The 20,490-nt window shown below is 38.8% G+C and overlaps 1 protein-coding gene across 1 annotated transcript in view; it reads right to left on the reverse strand.

Annotated features, from left to right (window-relative positions):
• Window positions 1-6,974: 6,974 nt before the first annotated feature.
• The window catches only part of LOC127638386 (centrosomal protein of 152 kDa-like), a 28,763-nt gene continuing 15,247 nt past the window's right edge, over window positions 6,975-20,490 (reverse strand). The window contains exons 8-29 of the mRNA XM_052119881.1: window positions 20,209-20,348; window positions 19,834-20,034; window positions 18,669-18,816; window positions 18,115-18,206; window positions 17,850-18,013; window positions 17,243-17,456; window positions 17,042-17,155; window positions 16,802-16,932; window positions 16,354-16,482; window positions 16,106-16,241; window positions 12,808-12,993; window positions 11,711-11,983; window positions 11,502-11,633; window positions 10,811-11,181; window positions 10,307-10,517; window positions 9,946-10,009; window positions 9,695-9,865; window positions 8,757-8,850; window positions 8,567-8,649; window positions 8,268-8,424; window positions 8,095-8,171; window positions 6,975-7,943 (exon numbers count right to left, since the gene is read on the reverse strand). Of these exons, the coding sequence (XP_051975841.1) occupies window positions 7,138-7,943; window positions 8,095-8,171; window positions 8,268-8,424; window positions 8,567-8,649; window positions 8,757-8,850; window positions 9,695-9,865; window positions 9,946-10,009; window positions 10,307-10,517; window positions 10,811-11,181; window positions 11,502-11,633; window positions 11,711-11,983; window positions 12,808-12,993; window positions 16,106-16,241; window positions 16,354-16,482; window positions 16,802-16,932; window positions 17,042-17,155; window positions 17,243-17,456; window positions 17,850-18,013; window positions 18,115-18,206; window positions 18,669-18,816; window positions 19,834-20,034; window positions 20,209-20,348 (4,094 nt within the window). The 3' untranslated portion in view covers window positions 6,975-7,137. The remainder of the gene's footprint in view (window positions 7,944-8,094; window positions 8,172-8,267; window positions 8,425-8,566; window positions 8,650-8,756; window positions 8,851-9,694; window positions 9,866-9,945; window positions 10,010-10,306; window positions 10,518-10,810; window positions 11,182-11,501; window positions 11,634-11,710; window positions 11,984-12,807; window positions 12,994-16,105; window positions 16,242-16,353; window positions 16,483-16,801; window positions 16,933-17,041; window positions 17,156-17,242; window positions 17,457-17,849; window positions 18,014-18,114; window positions 18,207-18,668; window positions 18,817-19,833; window positions 20,035-20,208; window positions 20,349-20,490) is intronic.

Below are 20,490 nucleotides of genomic sequence, written 5' to 3' on the forward strand. Positions count from 1 at the left end.
GGACGCAATATTCGATAAAGAAAAAAAAAAAAAAAAAAAAACACGTATAATTGTGGGCGTTGAAAAGGCGGCGCTTCACTTTGGCGGGAATGAACGGTGATTATACCAGTTAGTTTTGAAGTGCAGCAATTCATATTAACAAACTTTGCTCAGCACTTCCACTGCTCGCGACAAACTAGAGCGCTCCCATAATAATTAATGAAGTATGACGAAATTATTTACAGGCCATATTTGGCCCCAAAGTAATAATATGGGTGTTTTCAGTTTGAAATTATCAATTGATGCTTTTCATTAACATAATAATAAAGAAAATCCTACAATTCATCATGTATTGTTTTCTTCCTTTTTAATCAGCATAATTTTTAGGCAGCACAAAAAAATGCTACCATTATGTAGGCTACTTTAAAATGTAGATTTATAAATGTTATTCCTCTAGTGATAATAACATTTAATTTTTCCATGATGGTAATAAGTATTTTCATGATTAGCAACCATTTTAACCCAATACTCATTACTGTAATAATGCATGGGAATGTTATTTGTTTTTAATTCTCTAGATTTTCTCATAACCATAATACAGTAATGAAAACACAAATTCCTGAGTCCCATGATGCTTTGCTGGAGATGTGGGCGGAATGTCTGGTTAAGTATAAAAAAAAAATCTTTATTTTATGTACTAACACAGTATAAAAAATTACAGAAACTTGAAACAAATTATCACAGAATTATAGTGAGGCAATATTGTACTTTCCCACCTATGGGTTTGAGTATGATGGCCAAATATCGCAAATAGAAGCATTTTAGTTATTTTGTTGAGTCTTTATCCATCAATGTTAGAACATGAGCAGACTAACCTAAAAAGATATGTAGCCTGTTAGCACATTCACAGCTGTAAAGTTGGAAATGTTTTGAGAACTGTAGATAATTAGGTTTATTTTAAAGCATATATTGAGTCTAGTCAGAAGCTGAAGAGTTTGTTGTACCGAGATTATGTACATACTGCAGATAGAGGGGAGGTCTAGACAGCAGGATGCTCGTGCATTACAGGACTTAGGCGATGAGACTTGTCAAGCTGCTGTATTTCAAATAAAATACAAATATTTTGTGGGAGCCGAATGTGTATAAACTGTACCGTACACAAAGAACTACATGCAATACAAATAAACATTTATTTGGACATGGTTTATAAACACTGTACACAAAAGTTCAATGTTCTCTGTGAAGCAACTATAACACAGTATGTATTATTAAAAGCACTAATTATAAACATTTTATTGACATTGAATTAATGTCCAGAATAATTCACAAAAAAAGATGCTAAATAGAAAATGAACAAACTCTTAAAATATCTAATGAACTTTCAGCACATGTACACACCTGCTAGCACAATAATGCTATAGTTTACATGTAATTCACTACGCTCCATTTCTAGATATCTATTGTAGTGGCCCATAACAGTGGATAATATAAGTAATCCCCGCTGTTGACTTCTTGCCAATAAAGTGAAAAGAGCACACAAACAAATTATTCTAAGCTTTTCAAACAGATGGTAACATTAAACATCATTAAACATTAACATCAAACAGATAACATTGTTGTTTTAGATAAAACTTGAGTTCCCTTATGACTCTGTACACTTGACATTGCTTGCTAACACATATGGGGAGTGTCCTTCCACACAACCTAGTTGAAACCTCTCTACAATAATTCCAATATTCTAATAATGGATATGGGGTTTGAGCCCCGCCCTTTAAGCGTGAAGCTGTCTGCTGTAAAGGCAGGCGCGCAAACTCCATTCCTCAGAATTTTCTTCCTTCAAGACAGCGATTCTTCTCTCGTCTAGAAGCCTTCTACTGCTTCACTGTCGACTACACGAGTCAGCAGGCGGGATCTTCACGAAAAGACTCTCCGCTCCCCTGCAGTGCTCCAGTGAACATCACTCCACCTCGCCGTTTGACACTTTGCTTGTGAACGGACTGCTTCAGCAGGAGCTGAACGACATCTTTAAAAATATGCGAACACGTAAGCAACTTTATTTTATTTAAATAAAATAAAAAAGTCGCTTACGTGTTCCCATATGTTAAATAAAAACAGTTGCTTACATGTTCGTGTATTTATAAAGATGTCGTTCTAGAAGTGTTCCTTGTGCGAGAGGTACATCCCGCCGTAAGATCAACATGGAACTGCATTCTCTGTCTGGACCACGACCACGCAGAATCAGACAACCCTCAATAAGATGGCATGAGTCTCAAGATGCTGCGCTCACGAATCGGCCTCATTCTGAGGGACGATTCAGCCGCCTGCGCCCTCTCGGCCGCCTCTCCTGTGATATCTGAGGGATCACACGAGGAGGCATGTGACTGAGGTCGAGCAGGATGAATTTGAGGTGGATCTCTTGCCGACACGTGCACTGCAAAAATGTCCATGCAATGTGTCTATGCCGATACATTGTGTATAACAAGCTCTGGCCCTCCACTGGAGCACACAGCCTCATTTCCTTCGGCGGTTCTGACTCTGCTGATGATGACGATGTCATGTCTCACTGAATCAGGTGAGTGGTCAGTTGATGATGCTACCACCTTTGCCCCCAGCAAGGGCGAGGAGCATGTATGTGTGACTGACAAGATGTTTGAGATGTTCCTCCAGAAGAACCTACACAATCTCGCCTTGATTAAAGGTTTCTGATTAAAGGTTGAAGTTCATAATGAACTGTCAAAATCATGGCACGCACCATATTCAGCTCGCCCACGCAGTGATTACATCCTCTCTAATGTAGATCACTGGAAAGAAAATGGTTATTCTCAACTACCCCCTGTGGAGGAGGCAGTAGCGGCACACCTCTGCCCAGCAAGTAGCAGAACGTGGAAATCATGCCCCATTCATCCTTCCAAGCCCTGTCGACTGACGTCTGCACTGGCTGGAAGAGCATACTCAGCAGCAGGCCAAGCTGGTTCAGCACTCCACGCAATGGTGGTGCTCCAGGTCTTTCAAGCCAAGCTCCTCAAGCAAATGGACAAGCAAAGTCACGATCCAGAGACATTCAAAGAGCTCCGAACCGCAACGGACTTAGCGCCACACATCGCGAAAGTCACTGCACAGGTCATTGGCAAGTCAAATGGGCAACCTGGTAATTTTGGATTGTCACATGTGGCTGACCCTCACAGAAATGTGACAAGGTGTCTCACGTTTTTATGAATGAAATAAATGCAAAAAAGAATACAGTGATTGTTGCACATGCACACGCTCACATATTCTCAATAAACAGCTCTTTTCCTCTTTTAAGCCCTTACATTGTGCACAACCGCTTCCCACTGGTGAGGGGCGCATTATATCATACAATGAACAAACTTAAATGGCCCTCTGTCCCATTATGCAGACACCCTTGAGGTTATTTCAGATTGGGTGCTAAAAACAAACATGGGGATATGATCCAATTGATTGGATCTATTTATTTACAGGGATTTATGTTGGAGGCATCCGCGTCATTACATTGGGTCTTTTACACGAGACCTTCAGCACTGGCTCAAGCCCCGTGTGCCTCAACATGTATGGCGCCATGGGTGCATGTGCATCACTATATCTCGCCATTGTATAGTTCCTCTAGCACCTTGGACAGCTCCTGCCCTTTTACCAGTGAGGGGTCATGCTGGGGCAGGTTTTCAGGCAGAAAGTGGTGACTACGGACGCTTCAAACACAGGTTGGGGGGTGGTGTGCGATGGACCGGCTTTCGGCAACTGGACAGGTATGGAGGAGGATGTGGCACATGAACTGCCTAGAGCTATTGGCTGTATTCCTAGCCTTGAAGGCTTTTCAGTAAGAAATAGTGAACTGTCATGTTCTGGTTCGCTAGACAACATGACAGTTATGGCGTAATTAAACCACCAAGGTGGAATTAATTCACCGCCATTGATGAGACGGACACGTAACGAGCATCATCTATATTCCCTGAAAGCGACATATGTCCCAGGCCATCTGAATTATGGTGCAGACCTATTGTCATGCCAAGGGTGATACGAGACTTCATCCTCAAAATGTCCTGAGGATTTGGAAATATTTGGCCAAGCAGAAATCAATCGATTTGCCTTGGAGAACACCACTGTCCCTTCTGGCACTTGAAAATCCAAGCCCCTCTGGGAGTGGACACAATGGCCCACGAAACACAGATAAGTGTTTCCCCTGGTGTGTCATACGCAAAGTCCGAGAGGACAAGGAAACGATTCTATTGGTTGCGCCGAAATGGCTCCCCATGGGAAATACAGCTGAGGAGGTGCTAGGCACAATCTGTCATCCCCAGCCCAAGCTGTGGAACCTGTATTTGTGGCCCCTGAACAGAGCATGCTAAACACACCAGAACTGACACATTCAGTCATGAACACCACTTTACAGGCCAGAGCGCCAGTAAACTGGCCCATACATGAAATTCTCGTACACTACCGGTCAAAAGTTTTGAAACACTTAGTGTCTTACAGTGGACTCGCTACCATAATGTATACTTTAAGAATTATGATTATACATCATTATTTATTTTACATTAGAATTATAATAATTTTTTTGCATCACAGTAATGAGAATTATTTTAATTAGTGAGGATATTCACCCAGTATTAATGTAGTGTGTCTGGATGTTTCGGTTTGGTGTTGGTTTGTAATTCTCAATGATGATTCTCATTAGATACTCATTAAAAAATAAAATAAACAAATAAAAAAGCAGCATCCTGTTCAGACACCTTTAGTTTTTTTTTTTCCTCACTTTAATTTGCATACTTTACAGGCAATACAACAAATGCAACTACAATGTATACTTTAAATTGTATTATAAAGAAAAACAAATCTTGGGTTTGAATTTGCAGTTTTATCTTTGACCTCATCTGCTCTGGCATTTGACTTCAATTTGACTTCTGGAATTCAATCATCCTTAAAGATTCAATCATCCTGAAGTTAAAGTGTAATCAGTAAGTGTCTACGATTTAAATTCTTGTTGAATTCAATGGTTGAATTTTGGTTGCCATTGCATTACATGTGAAATATGGTGCATGTTGGAACTTTAATGGCGAGGTGTTTTAGTTATACTGGCTTGACTAAACCAACATACTGTTAGTCAACAAAACCTGATTTAGGGTTTTTTCAAAATCCCATAAATGCATTTACACAGAGATTACATTTGCATAAATGTTAGGAGATCGTTTTAAATATAACATTGTAAACAAACCCACAAACAGCCTTTAATCCTTCTCTAGTTGTTCAACTACAGTGGTTCAAGCAGTAGGAATGCAGAGGTGACTGAAGAAATGTTAATAGCATGATGGTATAAAACTGTGCATTTCTTGTCTATTACCACCTTGTGCTAAATACAGTGGCAAGAAGTATGTGAACCCTTTGGAATTAGCTGGTTTCCTGCATTAACTGGTCATAAAATCTGTTCTCATCTTCATGAAAGTCACAAGTATAGACAAACACGTGCTTAAGCTAACAACACAAACAATTATAGTCTTTCGTGTCTTTATTGAACAAATCCCATTACACATTCATAGTGCTGTGGGAAAAGTAAGTGAACCCTTGGATTTAATAACGTGTCAATCCTACTTTGGCACCAATAACCTCAACCAAGCGTTTCCAGTAGCTGCGGATTAGACCAGCACAACATTCAGAGGAATTTTGGACCATTCTTTTAAGGAAGAACTGCTTCAGCCATATTCTTAGGATGTCAGGTGTGAACGGCTCTCTTGAGGTCAATCCACAGCATATAGAGAATTTGTCTAACTGTAGACAGATGAATATCTAAGAACTTCAAGATAACTTTGTAACCCTTTCCAAATGTTGCAAAGCAACAATTCATGATTGTAGGTCTTCTAAGATCCCTTTTTTGCTAGTCATGGTCCACATCTGCAGATGCTTCTTGATAGAAATCGAAAAATGTTTGAGTGCTTTTTAGAAGTCGAAGTAGCTCTAACCCACACCTCCAATCTAGTTTCATTTATTGGATGCCAGGATTGCCAACTCCTGCCTCTAATTAGCTTTAACCTAGGGGTTTACATTCTTTTTCCCAGACTACACTGTGAATGTTTGAATGATGTATTCAACATATACAAGAACAATACAAGAATTTGTGTTATTGCTTCAAACTGATTTTGTGTATTAATTACTGTACAAAATGAATATCAAACCAGATTTTAAGACAAATTTATACATGAATGCAGCTAATTTCAAAGGGTTCACATACTTTTTCTTGCCACTGTATACCAACAACAGAAATAAATCGCAGTTGGAATAGCTAAACATTTGGGAGAGCATGGTTTAGAAATGACCTTATCGTAATGCAATATTTAGCACTTCTTAAAATAGTGTACATACACAGTGAAAATAAACTACACATTGATTCAAGAGAAAATGTTTCATGCCGGTAAGCTCTTACAAGGTTGAATGAGATGGGTACAATATGAAATGTATAGAATCCAGCATGCATACTACCTGAATGGAAGAGAAGGAAAGATAGAAATTCTAGAGGGAGAGATTACATTGAGAGCTGAGAGATTGGCCTGAAAGCCTATAACCCAGTCACCCGAGAGCAGAGCCAAAACAGAAGAGCCAGAGAAAAGAAAAGAGAAAACTTGCAATCCTCTTTTTTTCTTTCTTTCCATGACCATGTGACCAGATACATTTAAACTGAATAAAGTTGTGACCATTTGCAGGCCCTAATATACAAACACCTATGTGTTTAAAAAGATCCCCATCAGCTCTTTCTGTGTGCTTTGGAAACAACAAAGTGTGTTGTGACAGAAATTAATTCTTTTCATAATTATCAATCCTACATAGCTATAAAAACATTTAAAACTAGTTTAAACTTTCATAAAAGTTTTTCTGATGCCATAATTTTTGTCTTAACAAACTTTACTTATCTAGTTCAGGATAGTAATCTTTTAATGTAGTGTAAAAGCAGATACAGCAAGAAAACATTCAATGCAAACATGACTGTTTGATTTTTTTATTAAATTATAAACAATTCATGCATTGACAGTGCAACTGGTAAAAACGAACAAGTACAAGACACTTTTGGCTCAAACAAATAGAAATAAAAAACAGTTCAGGGTTAGTGAGGGCAACAAATTGCACACATAGACACAAACGAGTCTCTCCATTTCATTTTTTAAGCAGCCCCAATGGGCTGTCAAACCCACTGTCCTGTTGACAGACTTTTAATTCTGAAAATAAGCTCTTTGGACACATTTTACGGACACAATCTCCTTCAGATCCAGGGATTGGTCCTCTGTTTTTACTTGTTCTGATGTCTGCACAGACGTTAGGTTTAGACAATGGTTTAACAATCTCCGTGTAAATCGTTACATCAGAATTATCACCGATACTGCTTCCAAAGTCCAAACCACCCAACGAAGGCCCATTCATTGAGAACAAGTTTCCAGGCTCTGGATAGGAGGATGTCAGGTGAATGTTGTTAATGAAGTTTGAGCTGTTACTGGTTAAACTCCAGTCACTCTGCCCATCGTCCCGAACGGGATCTTCTTCTATCAGGAAGGGCTTGAGGGACTGATTTGTTCTTCCATACTCAAACCCCTCCCTGCTCTGCTTTCTCAAAGTGACATTAGGGGTCTTAACATCACTGTTGAAAATGTCATCATCAATAACTTTGGAACAGGTGGCAAAACCATCCTGTGTGTGTTTTTGTGAATTGTGCTGTACCTTACAAACCATCTCATTGTCTTTAGGACCATATGGCATCCCAGACTTGAGGAATTCAGAACTAAAGCCTTTAGATGTTGGTATGATACCTTTCTGTTTAGCAGTCATGGTTGGGTAGTTGGTCTCAGTTACACTGTAGATCTGACGGATGTTTTTGTCCTTTCCATTCTTGTTGGCTTCATGTGAGGCAGCACCCCGAAGTTTAGCAGGAGAATCGTTGGTTTCCAGGTCTGATTTTGCTGATCCACCTGAGCAATAGAAAAAGGCAAAAGCATTTAGAAATTTCATAGAATTGTCTAAAGAGTCTTGGGGTAAAAAAAAAGAACCTGAAGCTGCAGTTTTAGATTGAAGACCCAAAGTTGATGTTTAAACTTGAGTTCTGAGTTCTTGAAAGCTTACGTTTCGACACTGGTGTCTCTAGGACTTTGGCCATGGCGGCCAGTTTACTGGCAGCATTAATTATTTTCTTTTCAGCGCTGTAGAAGATAAAGAGAAAATAAATGCGTTTAGAATAAGAATGAAGACCAAACCAGTCACTCAATAGAGAGGAAAGGATCTCTGGTTTTCTGTACCCCATGGTTTGGCCTCCATCTTCTAGCAGCTCCTGTAGGCAGGTGAGGTAGTACCTGCGCATCTGTCTGGCTGTGTCCTGTCTTTCCCTCAGGACCTCTGCCCTGATCAACTTGGCTGCTCGTTCTTTACTCTCTTGCAGGTACCGCAGCATATCACCTTTAAGAACAAGCACTGTTAACTAAATGAATAAAAAATCCAAATCGATGAAGATTATGAAGCAAGAGTTTTTGAGAAATCAAATGATGAATTATGTAACAGCTACGATATAAAATTCAAATAGAGGTTTTGGAGAACTCACCTTTGATTTTCTCCACTGCTTTCATGTATTGCTCTTTCATTTCCTCAAGAGCTGCTTGAAGATTCTGCTGATTGACTGTGCCACTGCAACGTATTGATGAAACATAATGAAGAGTTATTCAACAAATGTGCTTTCTGTCACTGCTATGCTGTAACAGGAGACATCAAACAAACCTTTAATGTTTACAAACCTTGAAAGTGCTTCTGTGTCTGAAGTTTGTTTGAGTTCCTCAAGGCCTCTGAGATGACTCTCCCGCTCTTTCTGCAAAGCTGCCTCATAGTCATCTGAATTGACACAAACAAATGTTAAAATAAGGAATATACAAACTTGGTTCTTACAGGGGTCTGTTTGTGGCAATTAATAATCATGAGAAATCGATAAAACAATTGAGAAATCAAATATCTTATTATACAATATTTAAACTTGCATAAAAAGATTATAAATACAGAAAATAAATTAATAAAACCCTAGATAAATAAGAACAGAAAATATATAAATATTGAATTCAGCTACTAATATAATATAAATATACATATTAAATCTAAATATTGATATTACAGCTACTAAGCAGAAAAATATATAATATTGACGTTTAGCTACCAATAATACAAAACCTTAGAAAATATTGAATTTAGCAACTGATAACCTAGAAAAAAAACAAATATAATATTGAATTTAGCAACTGATAATACAAAAGCAATTAAAAACATTTTTATATAAATAAATATTGAATTTAGCAACTAATAACAAAAATCCTAGAAAAAAAATTATAAAATACAATATTAAATTTAGCAACCGATAATACAAATCTGATAACATTCTATTGATCTATATCTATGAAAAGAGATTCGAAAATGTAGCAAGCCAGATTCAAACTCAGGTTGCCCTCATGAGCACCACAGCTCAACGAATTTATTTATTTTTACTATGAAACATTGATGTAATAGATTAGATTTATAGATTTGTTCAACTAATTCACTGATTTCTCAGTTGATTTATTGGCACAAAAAGGCCTCCGTAGCTTCTAACAGTGAATGAGTATGGTCACTCACTGTCCACTACACTTTCTCATTGTCATAAAAAACAAGTCTGCATACTAAAGATGGATAAACATGGATTGCCAGGCACCTTTAATCTTCTGCAGGTTGCTTTTGTGTTCTCGTACGGTTCTCTGGAGCTGACGGCAGGCCTTTTCTAGATGCCTCTGGAGCTCTTGAGTCTTTTTCTGCAGCTTCGCCAGAGATTCGGCACATCCAGCACTGCTGCATTCACCCTGCTTCCTCTGAGACATTAAACCTGCTGGAAGGGAAGAGTAAACAGTGAGAAGATTCCAGAGAGATTCAAGAAGCATGTACAGTTTATGTAACTGTGGATCTTACTGATCTCTGCCTCATGCCGTTCCTGGGTTTCCTTTAGCACACATCTCAGCTTGTCTTCGCTGATCTGAGGTGTGGGACAAACAAAACATTTCAATCATTTCTCTGGGTGGAGACTGATAATATGACTGATAATACACTATAAAAATCATGAGTCTCACATGAGTAATGAAAAATATGAATACTTTAGGTGACATGAGGATTTTTAATTGTTTGTTTTGTCTTAAACATGCAATGTGGCCAATTCTGTAAAAATATAACAAACACTGCCGTGACATTACATACAGTATCCTTTATGGTGTTGGGGAGAAATTAATTAAAATTGGGTACACTACCAACTTTCTCAGTAAGCAGACACACACACCTTCTTCCACTCGTGCTTGGCTTGGTTGACTGTTTGAATGACTGATTCTCTGCAGATCTCCCAGAGTTTGGATCTAAGGGTTCCAGACACATTCCTGGGCTTCTGTAGCTCTTGACTCCCTCTCCTCTCCACTTCCTCTAGCACCTCCTGCAGCACCTCTTTTAGATCAGCGAGTACCTCCTCCTGTCTCCGCTGCCTTTCCTCCTGCAGTCTGCAACACAACAGCTGCAGATGTAATACACTGAACAGTCGTCAAATGTAGATAAAAAAACAAACAAATTTAATCTGCAAAGAAAATACTCTACTTATAAAAACTGGTCTGATTAAGAAGTTTGAGCTCCGCTTCTGTCAGCTCTTGTTTTTGAGTTAATTCTGAGTATTGTGTTAGGGGCCGTTCACACTGAACGCATTTTTTCACATACGTCAGGTCTGCACTGTTTTCCCATTTTTGACAGTTGACCATGTTTTCAATCATAAATTATGATGATTACAATTATTTTTAACCTGATCTCTTGCTGACGACTCCACTCCTGTTCCTTCTCCCTGAGGATGTCCTGCAGCTCTGTGTGTCTCTGTTTGTGGGTTTGCTGCAGGTTCTGCTCCAGCACAGCCTGTAGTTTGTGCTCACTCTGGAACTGTGCCTTAAGCTGGGATATCTCCTCATTTTTGTCTCTGATCCAGACGTCCCGGGCTGCTGCCAGCTCTTCTTTGATTAGGTCAGCCTGCTCCTGGAAATAGTTCTTCATTCGAGTGCTGAGAGAAAGCACCTCCTCCTGGAGCTCCCGGTTTCTCCTGTTACATTCCTCTAGCTCGATGCATTTAGTGTGGAACATCTCCTGCCACTTGTCCTCTGTGGACTTCACAGCTGAAGACACCTGAGATATCAGGAGAGGTGCCAATGCATTTCAATTACTTTCCCAGTTGATTGTGATTACTGGATTAAGAATTATTATTTGTTTTTTTAAAGATAATACTCATTTGACAAGCAGAGGTTAGTTAATCCTAACAGTGGTCATTTAGTCTTAAAGGTAAAGTAGTAAAAACATTCCGTTTAATTCTAAGTATCAGAGAAAGGGTGTAAATGGTTATATAAAACTAAATTATGTCTCTTTTTGGTGAAAAAAAAACTAAAAACTAACATTATCAGTGGATTTCAGGGAACAAATCAAATGTTATAATATGACCCCTTAAACACCTGTTCTTGAACAAGCTGCTGTTGAAGCCTCTGCCATTCAATTTTCTCTGCTTGCAGGTTGCTTTTGTATTCTGGCAGGGAGGTCAAGTCCTGGAGCCAACGAGAGCGAGCCCGGGATATTGCACCTTCAACCTAGAAGATGCAGTCTGTAAGAAAAAATATTTTCTATGGAGATCTAACGTTTTAAGGATGTTGGAGATTTTTCACACCTGGAGTGCTATGTCATCAGCATGTTTCTGCTGCAAATCTCTCAGAGTGCATTTAACAGCCTCCTCCACGGCTTTAGCACGGGCGGCCGCAGCCTCTTGCTGCAGGGTCTCTGTCTGGGCGCTGAGTCTGGCCTCCAACTCCTCCACTGAAATCAACTGAGACACAGTTTCTAGGCAGCTGGTCTGACACACTCCCTCACAGGTGTCTGACTGCCCAACCTTCCTGATATCTTCCTCAGCTTCCTGTAGCCTCTGAGCCCAGACCTTCTCCAACTAACACAGACAGAGAGAGAGAAAGAACGTGAAAGAGAAAGAAAAAAGAACAAAAGAAGAAAAGGGCAGACAAAACAGACAGATGAAATGTGAAACAGAAATAGTAAAACAAAAGAGACAGACAGACAAAAATACAGAGAGATTAAACAGGAGACAAACAGATTAAACAAAGACCGAAAGACAGGCACACAAAAATAGATACAAACCGAATAAACAAAAAAATAAAAATACAGACAGATAAAACCTAAGACAAAGACAGGTACACAAAAAGAGAAATTAAACGTAACATAAATTAAACAAAAACAGGCAAACAAAAACACAGACAGATAAAACAAAGACAAAAAAGATCAAATAAAAGACAGATAGACAAAACAGGCCAAAAAAAAAGGCAAAATGAAAGAGTTAGATGAAACAAGAATAGAGATTAAATAAAAGACAGAAGATGAAACAGACAGAAAAATGGACAAAAGGACAAATGAAAAATCAACACAGATAGATTAAATGGGAGAGAAAGACGGATTAGACAAAGAAATAGACATTGTGAGACAGAAAGACAGGCCGACAAAACAAGAGAGAAAGACAGAAGAAACAATTAAAGACAGAGATGAAACAAAAGTCACAGAGATTAAATGGAGATAAGACAGATGAAACAAAGCAAAATTAAAGAAACACAGAAAGGCAGACAAAACTATGACAGATAGAGACGGTATATTTTTAAAACAGTTTAACCTACATCAGAATAGCACAATGATATTTTGCAAGATCATGACAGTCTTGGCACTGAATACTGAAGACATGAGTAAAAGTAGCCCATCATCACTAACCGTCTCCTTCTCTTGCTGCCAGCAATGCCTGGCAGCATCCAGCTGATCTCTGACCTGCAGCTCAATCTCAGCCTGTGTCTCTGTCCTCCATTTGGCACTGAGCCGAGACACGTCCTCCTGATGCTGAAGCTCCAGATCAGAACTCAATCTCTCCAGAGCACGCTCACTCTCCTCTCTGCTCTTCAGCTGCAAAACAAACAAACACAATAAAAGGTTTATAAAAAAAAAAATGTTTAGGGCTCCTGTAGCTTTACTGTTAGAGCATGGTAATAGCAATGCAAAGATCATGGGTTATCAAACTGATAAAATGTATTCCCTGAATTCATTGCAAGTTGCTTTGGATAAAAGTGTCTGCCAAATGCCCAAACCGCACAGACAATTTTAAATGCACCTGTGAACCAGTGAGATGCAAGGTGGGGATCGTGAAACCCGTCTGAATGAGGTACAGAAATGTTGCAAAACTCTTATGTCTCAGTGATGAAACTAGTTTAAAACAAACAGTCCCCACATTCTAAATGGCACTGACAAAGAAACCAAATTAGAAGTCTTTTCAATTCTCAAATCACAACACTAACAAAACTTTACCATGTATTTACTGTAGTAACACTAACTGTACTGTACTAACTATGGTAGTTGTAGGGCTGAAACGTTTAGTTGACGTTATTGACAACAAAAAATTGTCGACAAATTTTCATTGTCGAATGATTGTTTAATCTCATTTATTGTAACATGAGATCACATTAAACGCTAATGATGACACGCAAGAGCAGCACTGCATTTTGTGCCTGACTGAGGAGAGGAAGAAAACAGCTCAAAATCCAAATGACCTTCTAAACTTTCCAAATAGCTTCAGGTGATGTAGATCGCAATGTATGAGGGAATTATAAAGCAAAAATACAAAATAAGTAAATACAGAAGCATTTCTCTGTGCGGTAAGCACCTCTTCTACAAGTTGTGCGAAGTGTCCAGATTTAAGGGGGAGAGATTGAAACTGCACCCGGCTGATGCACATTGTCGCGGGGACGCTCATCCATCGACCATGCGCTCGCTGCAGCTAGATTATAACGTGATGCTCAGGACTTATTGAATCATAATATACGTCACTGTGCATTTCTTATCGTGAAGAAAATTGGCAATACTCAATTTTATTAATAAGAGAGAGTTTGTTTTTTGTGATTTAAAGATGGATTGAAATGAACAAAGGTGAGAGAGGAAGTCTTCGCCCCATTATACACTTTATATGATTTTTTATTTGTTTTGGCTTGTTTTACAATATAAATATCTAAAACTCTTTTAAAACAACGTATATTTTCTTTAGCAGCTATACTGCAGATGAACAAATTGTTATCAGAGAATGTTGAAAATAATATTAAAAATACATAGATTTTAAAATATCTAAAGATGCATTCATCTGAGAAGCAGCATATAAGATATTCAGACTTGCTTTTAGAGAATAGATCTTGAATAGAAGTATATTTTGTCTTTACTGCACTCGCAGAATTAGAACCAAGTGAAAAAATACACTTATATACAAAATACACTAATATTTAAGATACATTCTCTTAAAGCAAGACTAATTAGACAATTTTAAAAAACAAGAGAAAAAAACTTTATAACAGGATTTTTTTGTCAGTGAATTTCTTTACGGAATTAAACTTTCCATTTAATTCAGTGAATGTCATTTAGAGGTATTTTTAAAAGATGATGTTTCCTCTTTATTGTAAGCATGTTTAATACAACCTTTTAAAGGGTAACTAAACACCTGCTCAGAGTCTGACTCCACCCACTAGAAATATTTGAAAATGCAGGAAAAGTGGGCAGACCCCGGCGGGGATAGAGGGAACGAACCGAGTGCGGGGCTGAGCGGGGTGGGGGCACCTGAGACTCGTAGTGACGGATTAATTGACAGCTGCTGTCAGACTCTATGTTATTATTATTCCTCACACGGTCGCAAGACGACATGTACATGAATCTGGCGTGGTGAGCTGGAACCTGCTTACGTCAGCTTTTCACCGCTTATATAACGAAGTACCGCAACAGCCAATAGGAAAATTCATCTGCAGTAGCCACCGTTCAACCTGAAGAGGGCAGCACTCAGACGTTTTTACACCATATATTGTAGAATTAAAACACTTTATACACAAATGTCAAAACAATTACTTGAATCAATGACCAGTAATAATAAAGCCCCATGCTTACAGATCATTAACTAAAAAAAGTTGGTTTAGGGTTTAGTTACCCTTTAAGTTAGGGCACAAGCAGAATAATCAGTTAAGAGCTAAATGTTTGATCGTTGCACTAATCACCGAATAATCATTATAATAATCGTTAGATTAATCATTTCTCAAAATAATCATTAGTTGCTGCCCTAGGTATTTGTGGCATAAAAACTTTCTAAATGCATTTAGACTGCTGTTTTTTTTTTCCATTACAAAAATACCATAGTTCTTTATATAGAAACCATAGTTACCAACTACGGTAGTGAGGAGCCATGTATGGTTTTACCTATGGTTACCATAAACTACAAATGGCATTGTTAAAAATATGGTGCATTTTCATAATTATGGGCCAAGCTATCAGTTTTCCATCTGTGTAAAATCTGTTCTTTTGTAATGCTCTCCGATTCTAGGAAAACATAAGATGTTTTGTTTGCCTTCAGAAATTAAAAAGACATGACTGTAGATTAATCAGTAGGAGCCTGATGAAAGAAATCTGTAAAGACCCAATTTAATCACTAAATTGGGTCTTATTACCAATTAAATAACTCTTTAGTCAGAATATTTCAATTTAGCCATATAAAAATTTGGTGTTAATTTTTTACACAGATGTTACTGTTGTTAATATCATAATTTGCATCTGCATCCTAACCTCAAAAATCAATGCTGTACTGTCAAATGTGCATTTCAATGCACATAACATATTATTTACATATTTAGCTACCAAAGCAGGTACTGGTGCCACATTTTCAAAGGGCCCTTTGAGGGCACAAATAAAACCTGATGTGGCCCAGGCTGAAATTGAGTTAGACACCCATTTTAAATCTATTATTTGACCAACCCGTATTAATAAAGGTCCGGCATTGCAGGCTTGTGGACGTGCGAACAACAGCACAGCTGCTGAAAAAAAAAAAAAAAATCCTAGGGGAAACACTGTGTAAACACTCAACAAAAATCTATATCTCACATAAAGTCTGGTCCACTTTATACCTCTTTCTGGATAAAAATTGACTGTCTGACTGATGTGTAAAACCAACATCACATACCATTTTTTAAATGACAGTATGTTGTAGAAAGTTTACCTCTTTCTCTAGAAGTCTTCTCTCTTCTTCAAACTTGTTCTGCAGATTTTCTTCCAGCATGTCCTTCTCTTTGCAAACAGAAATGTAGCATTCCTGCACAGCTAACATCTCCTGACTAAGGTCAGAGAGTTTCGACCTGTGGATGGACATAGAATGTCAATGAACCACAGTAGTTTTGCTGCCACATTCTTTCTAAAGGATAGTTTCCAAAGTTTTTCAGGTTAAAAGTTGAGGTAAAAGTGCACTACTCAAGCTCTTGGATGTGATGCTGATGCTCGCTGGCGAGTTGCTCCATGTGAGTCGTATGCTCTTGTGTGAGCTCTTCCCGCATACGATTCACCACGTCATCTCTGTACTGTTGCTGAGTCCTCTCATACCTGCACACATAAAGTAGAGCATCATATAGACACATACATTGGATAAAGTGACCTAAGAGGAACATTGTTTTATCATTTACATAACAGCAAGGTCAAAGACCTTTAACCATTAAAAAAAACAGTGCAGATGGATGCAAAAACACATTTCATGTGAACGGACCTTTACTTTAGACAAGAATGATTGTTTGACCAAATGGCTAAGGTAGGATTGGTCAGTAATGTTTATAAGGCAAGGCCTAGCACATTTTTTGAGGGATGGGCAGCTTTTCTTATTCATTTCATTAATTTGCATGTGTAAGGTTTCTTCGCCACTCCTCACCTCTCTGCTGCTTCCTGCTTCTCTTGGTCCAGCTCTTGGATCATCTCTCTCATCTTGGTGCAGAGGTCAGAATTAGCTGCCTTGACCTTCTCCTCACTCTGCTTCAGCTCCTGGTTCTTCTTCTCCAGAGTCTGTAGTTCACAAACGGCACAATTTGTGTGTCGCAGGCCTTAAATTACTTCCAGAGAGAAAAGTCTGCAAACATTAGAAGATATGACTGGATGAAAAACAGATTCTGACCTCCACTCTCTCCTGCATGAGTTTCAGTTCCTCCTGCAGTCTGAGAATCTCTTTGTCAGGAGCAGCAGTCATGCGAGATGATTCCATGTGTTTCTCCAAACTGCTCTCCCTCACCTGCAGTAAACAACAAACATGAAAACGAACATCTACTAAAGCAAAATAAACAGCTCAATAATCGATACTGTAGTTGGTCGGTCTAACCTTAGAGTCCCTTACAGTCTTCTTGGCCTGCTCTAGCTGTATCTGTAGCTTTTCTATGATAGACTGGGAGCTCCGAAGTTCCACCTGCAGCTCAGAGATCTTCATTCTCTTGGTCTTCAGGTGACTCAGGCACCGCTGCAACTCACACTTCAGTTCTCTGACAATATCATCCTTTGGCAGGCCGGAGTCTCCTTCTTCTGCTATACGAGGTGTGCTGAGCGACAAAAGGTGTGACAAAATAATTTAAATTACAAGAGGTTTAAAATGTGTGAATGTTTATAAACAAACTACAGACCTTAGTTGACAAAGATGTCATAATTAATTTGCCACAAACCAAGACGGTGTTGATCTTCAGCCGATAAAATGTAGATGTCAGAATCAGAAAATGTCATCCCCTTTTCTCCTCAATTTGGAATGCCCAGTTCCCACTACTTAGTAGGTTGCGTGGTTACTCCACGCTCCCTATTGAGAGCGAGAGCCCCTAATCGAAACCATGAGGAGGTTACCCCATGTGACTCTACCCTCCCTAGCAACCGGGCCAATTTGGTTGCTTAAAAGACCTGGCTGGAGTAAAGATCTAGATTAAATTATTATATCAAAATATAACCTGTGTATTCGTCCATTTCTCTGCTTGGACTTCTTGATTCCAAGGTTCATGTAGGACTCAGAAAGCTGGTTTTCCCAGTCTCCATTCGACTCTAATGTAAGGGCTCCATGTTTAACAGCAGACTCATAGAGATTTATCTGCTCCTTCAGCTCAGTCAGCTCCTCCTGTTAAGAGAAGACAACTAACTGTTTACAGTCTCATTATTATGTGCCACACTACGAAGTGTATTACTGGTCTAAAGTCAAAGAGAAGTGGATTGGCCAACCTGCAGGGCTTTGTTGAGGTCTTCACTGATACTGCGGGCAGATTGAGCCTGTTGTAGTTTAATCTGTAACTGACTCATCTCTTGTACTGCGCCTGTAAAAAATAAACAAGCCATGCAGAACATATAAACGGATGCAAACGAGAAATCTACATAAAAAGGTTGAATATATTATCTAGACAAAACTCGCTCCCTAATCCACCTAAACAATTTCATTGCTTCCCCCCCCCATTCAATGAAAGAAAAAGCTTTAACACAATGTCCATGAGTATTGAAACTAGTGCTCAGTGCAATCGTTTTTTTCGATTTACATCATCATCAGTTTCTTCGCCAAAACAGTGTATCTGATCCCATATATAGCTCAGAGTAGCCTAAATTACTATTTACAACAACTCTTTTTTTTTTTTTCTATAGAAATAAAAGTGAATGAGTTTGAGGAGAACATTCCAAGCTGTTTTTAATCGCATGAGAAAAAGGTTACTGGCCCAGAAGATGACCCATGAGACTACAGCATTAAGTAAACACATAAACAGCAGCACATAGGATGCCACACACACCAGTGTGGAGCAGTTTGGCACACTGCTGCTGGCTCTCCTCCAGGCGCTGCGTGAGCGTGTTGATGACAAAGGCTCTGTCCACCTGATCCTCCTCTCTCTGACGCTCCAGCTGTCTGAGCTGATCCAGCAGACGCTGGCCCATCTGAGCCTAAAATACACACATGTTCAACTCCATGTGAACGACAGGCCTGTACTGCCATCTGCTGTATATTGGTTATTGTGGGTTAAAGGGATAGTTCACCCAAAAATGAAAATTCTCTCATTTGTATGACTTTCTTCTGCTGAACACAATCAAAGATTTTTAGAAGAATATTTCAGCTCTGTAGGTCCATACAATGCAAGTAAATGGTGGCTTAAAAGCAGTATAAAAGTAATCCATGTGACTATAGTGGTTAAATCCATGTCTTCAGAAGTGATACGATAGGTATGGGTGAGAAACCGATAAAGTAATTTTTTACCACAAATCTCCACTTTCACATTCACATCTTAAAGTCACATGTAGTGAATGCTTAGGAATTAATGGAACAAAGGGACTTAAAAATAAATCTGTTTCTCACCCAGACCTATGAAATCATTTCTGAAGATATGGATTTAACCACTGGATTACATTTATGCTGCCTTTAAGCGCTTTTTGAACATTCACTTGCATTGCATTCCATAGACCTACAGTGCAGAGATATCATTCTAAAAATCTTAATTTTTGTTCTGCAGAAGCTAGAAAGTCATACACATCTGGGATGGCATTAGGGTGAGTAAATGACGAGAGAATTTTTTATTTTTTGAAAACAATCCCTTTAACTGCACTACTACACATTAGTACTTACAATAATTAATGTTTCCAATGCAGCATTAATTACAAGGGTCTAATGGCCTTAATCTGAATCTACAAGAATTAGCAACGTATTTTAACTTCCATAATGGTGACCCATTTCATAGTGAAACTGAGAAAACAGTGAAAATTCAGTTGGAAATAATATAGGGCAAAACTTGATTGCATCAAATGGGGTTTGATTGGATCATGAAATGTTACACTTCAAATGTTACTGTTTTTACTCTTTTTCTTTTTACTGATTTACGGTTACATTTTTCCCCACACACATGTCCTTGGCCTACTTTTTACCAGATTTAGCCAAATTCTGGGGACTATTTTTTGCTTTAAGTATACCTGTTCGTCCAGACTCTGTGATTGGGCATCTAGTTTCTGCTGAAGGTTGAGCAATCTGTCCTCATACTGTCCCCTGATGGCCGCCACGTCTCTGTCGTGCTGCTCACGTGCTCGCGTCAGCGTATTCGAGCGGCACATCTCCATCATCTGCTGCTGCATGCTGTCCATCGCTGCCTCGGCTACATGCTGCTGATTTACAATCTGCACACACATCCACTTTCTCTCTTACATCTCCACCAAAGGGTTATCACACAGTGTTTTAGCGCTTTGTAGCACTTTAACAAGCCCTGATTGTATGGTTTTACTTGTCAGGCTTTTATTGGTGTAGCTGCTGTTTGTGTGATTCATGATGATTTCACAAGTTTATCCTCTTACCTCCTGCTCTCTCTCTGTAAGAGTCTGAATCTGTTTCTCTAGAGATCTGATTTTTCCCTGCAGCTGAAATTCGCTCTCTTTCGCCTCCTCCACTAGACTGCTGGACTCCTTCAGCGATATCACCAGACCATCTTTTTCATCTAGATTAAAAAAACAGAAATGGCACAGTTCAAATCATTACAGGAACTGATGGAAAAATTAAATACTTGGGAAATAACACAGCAATAAACTAGTTAAGATTCACTTTCTGTTCAAGAGGTAAACCGATTTATTGGTTTTACA

This window comes from Xyrauchen texanus, chromosome 46 (genome assembly GCF_025860055.1).
Source record: "Xyrauchen texanus isolate HMW12.3.18 chromosome 46, RBS_HiC_50CHRs, whole genome shotgun sequence".
Classification (NCBI taxonomy): domain Eukaryota; kingdom Metazoa; phylum Chordata; class Actinopteri; order Cypriniformes; family Catostomidae; genus Xyrauchen; species Xyrauchen texanus.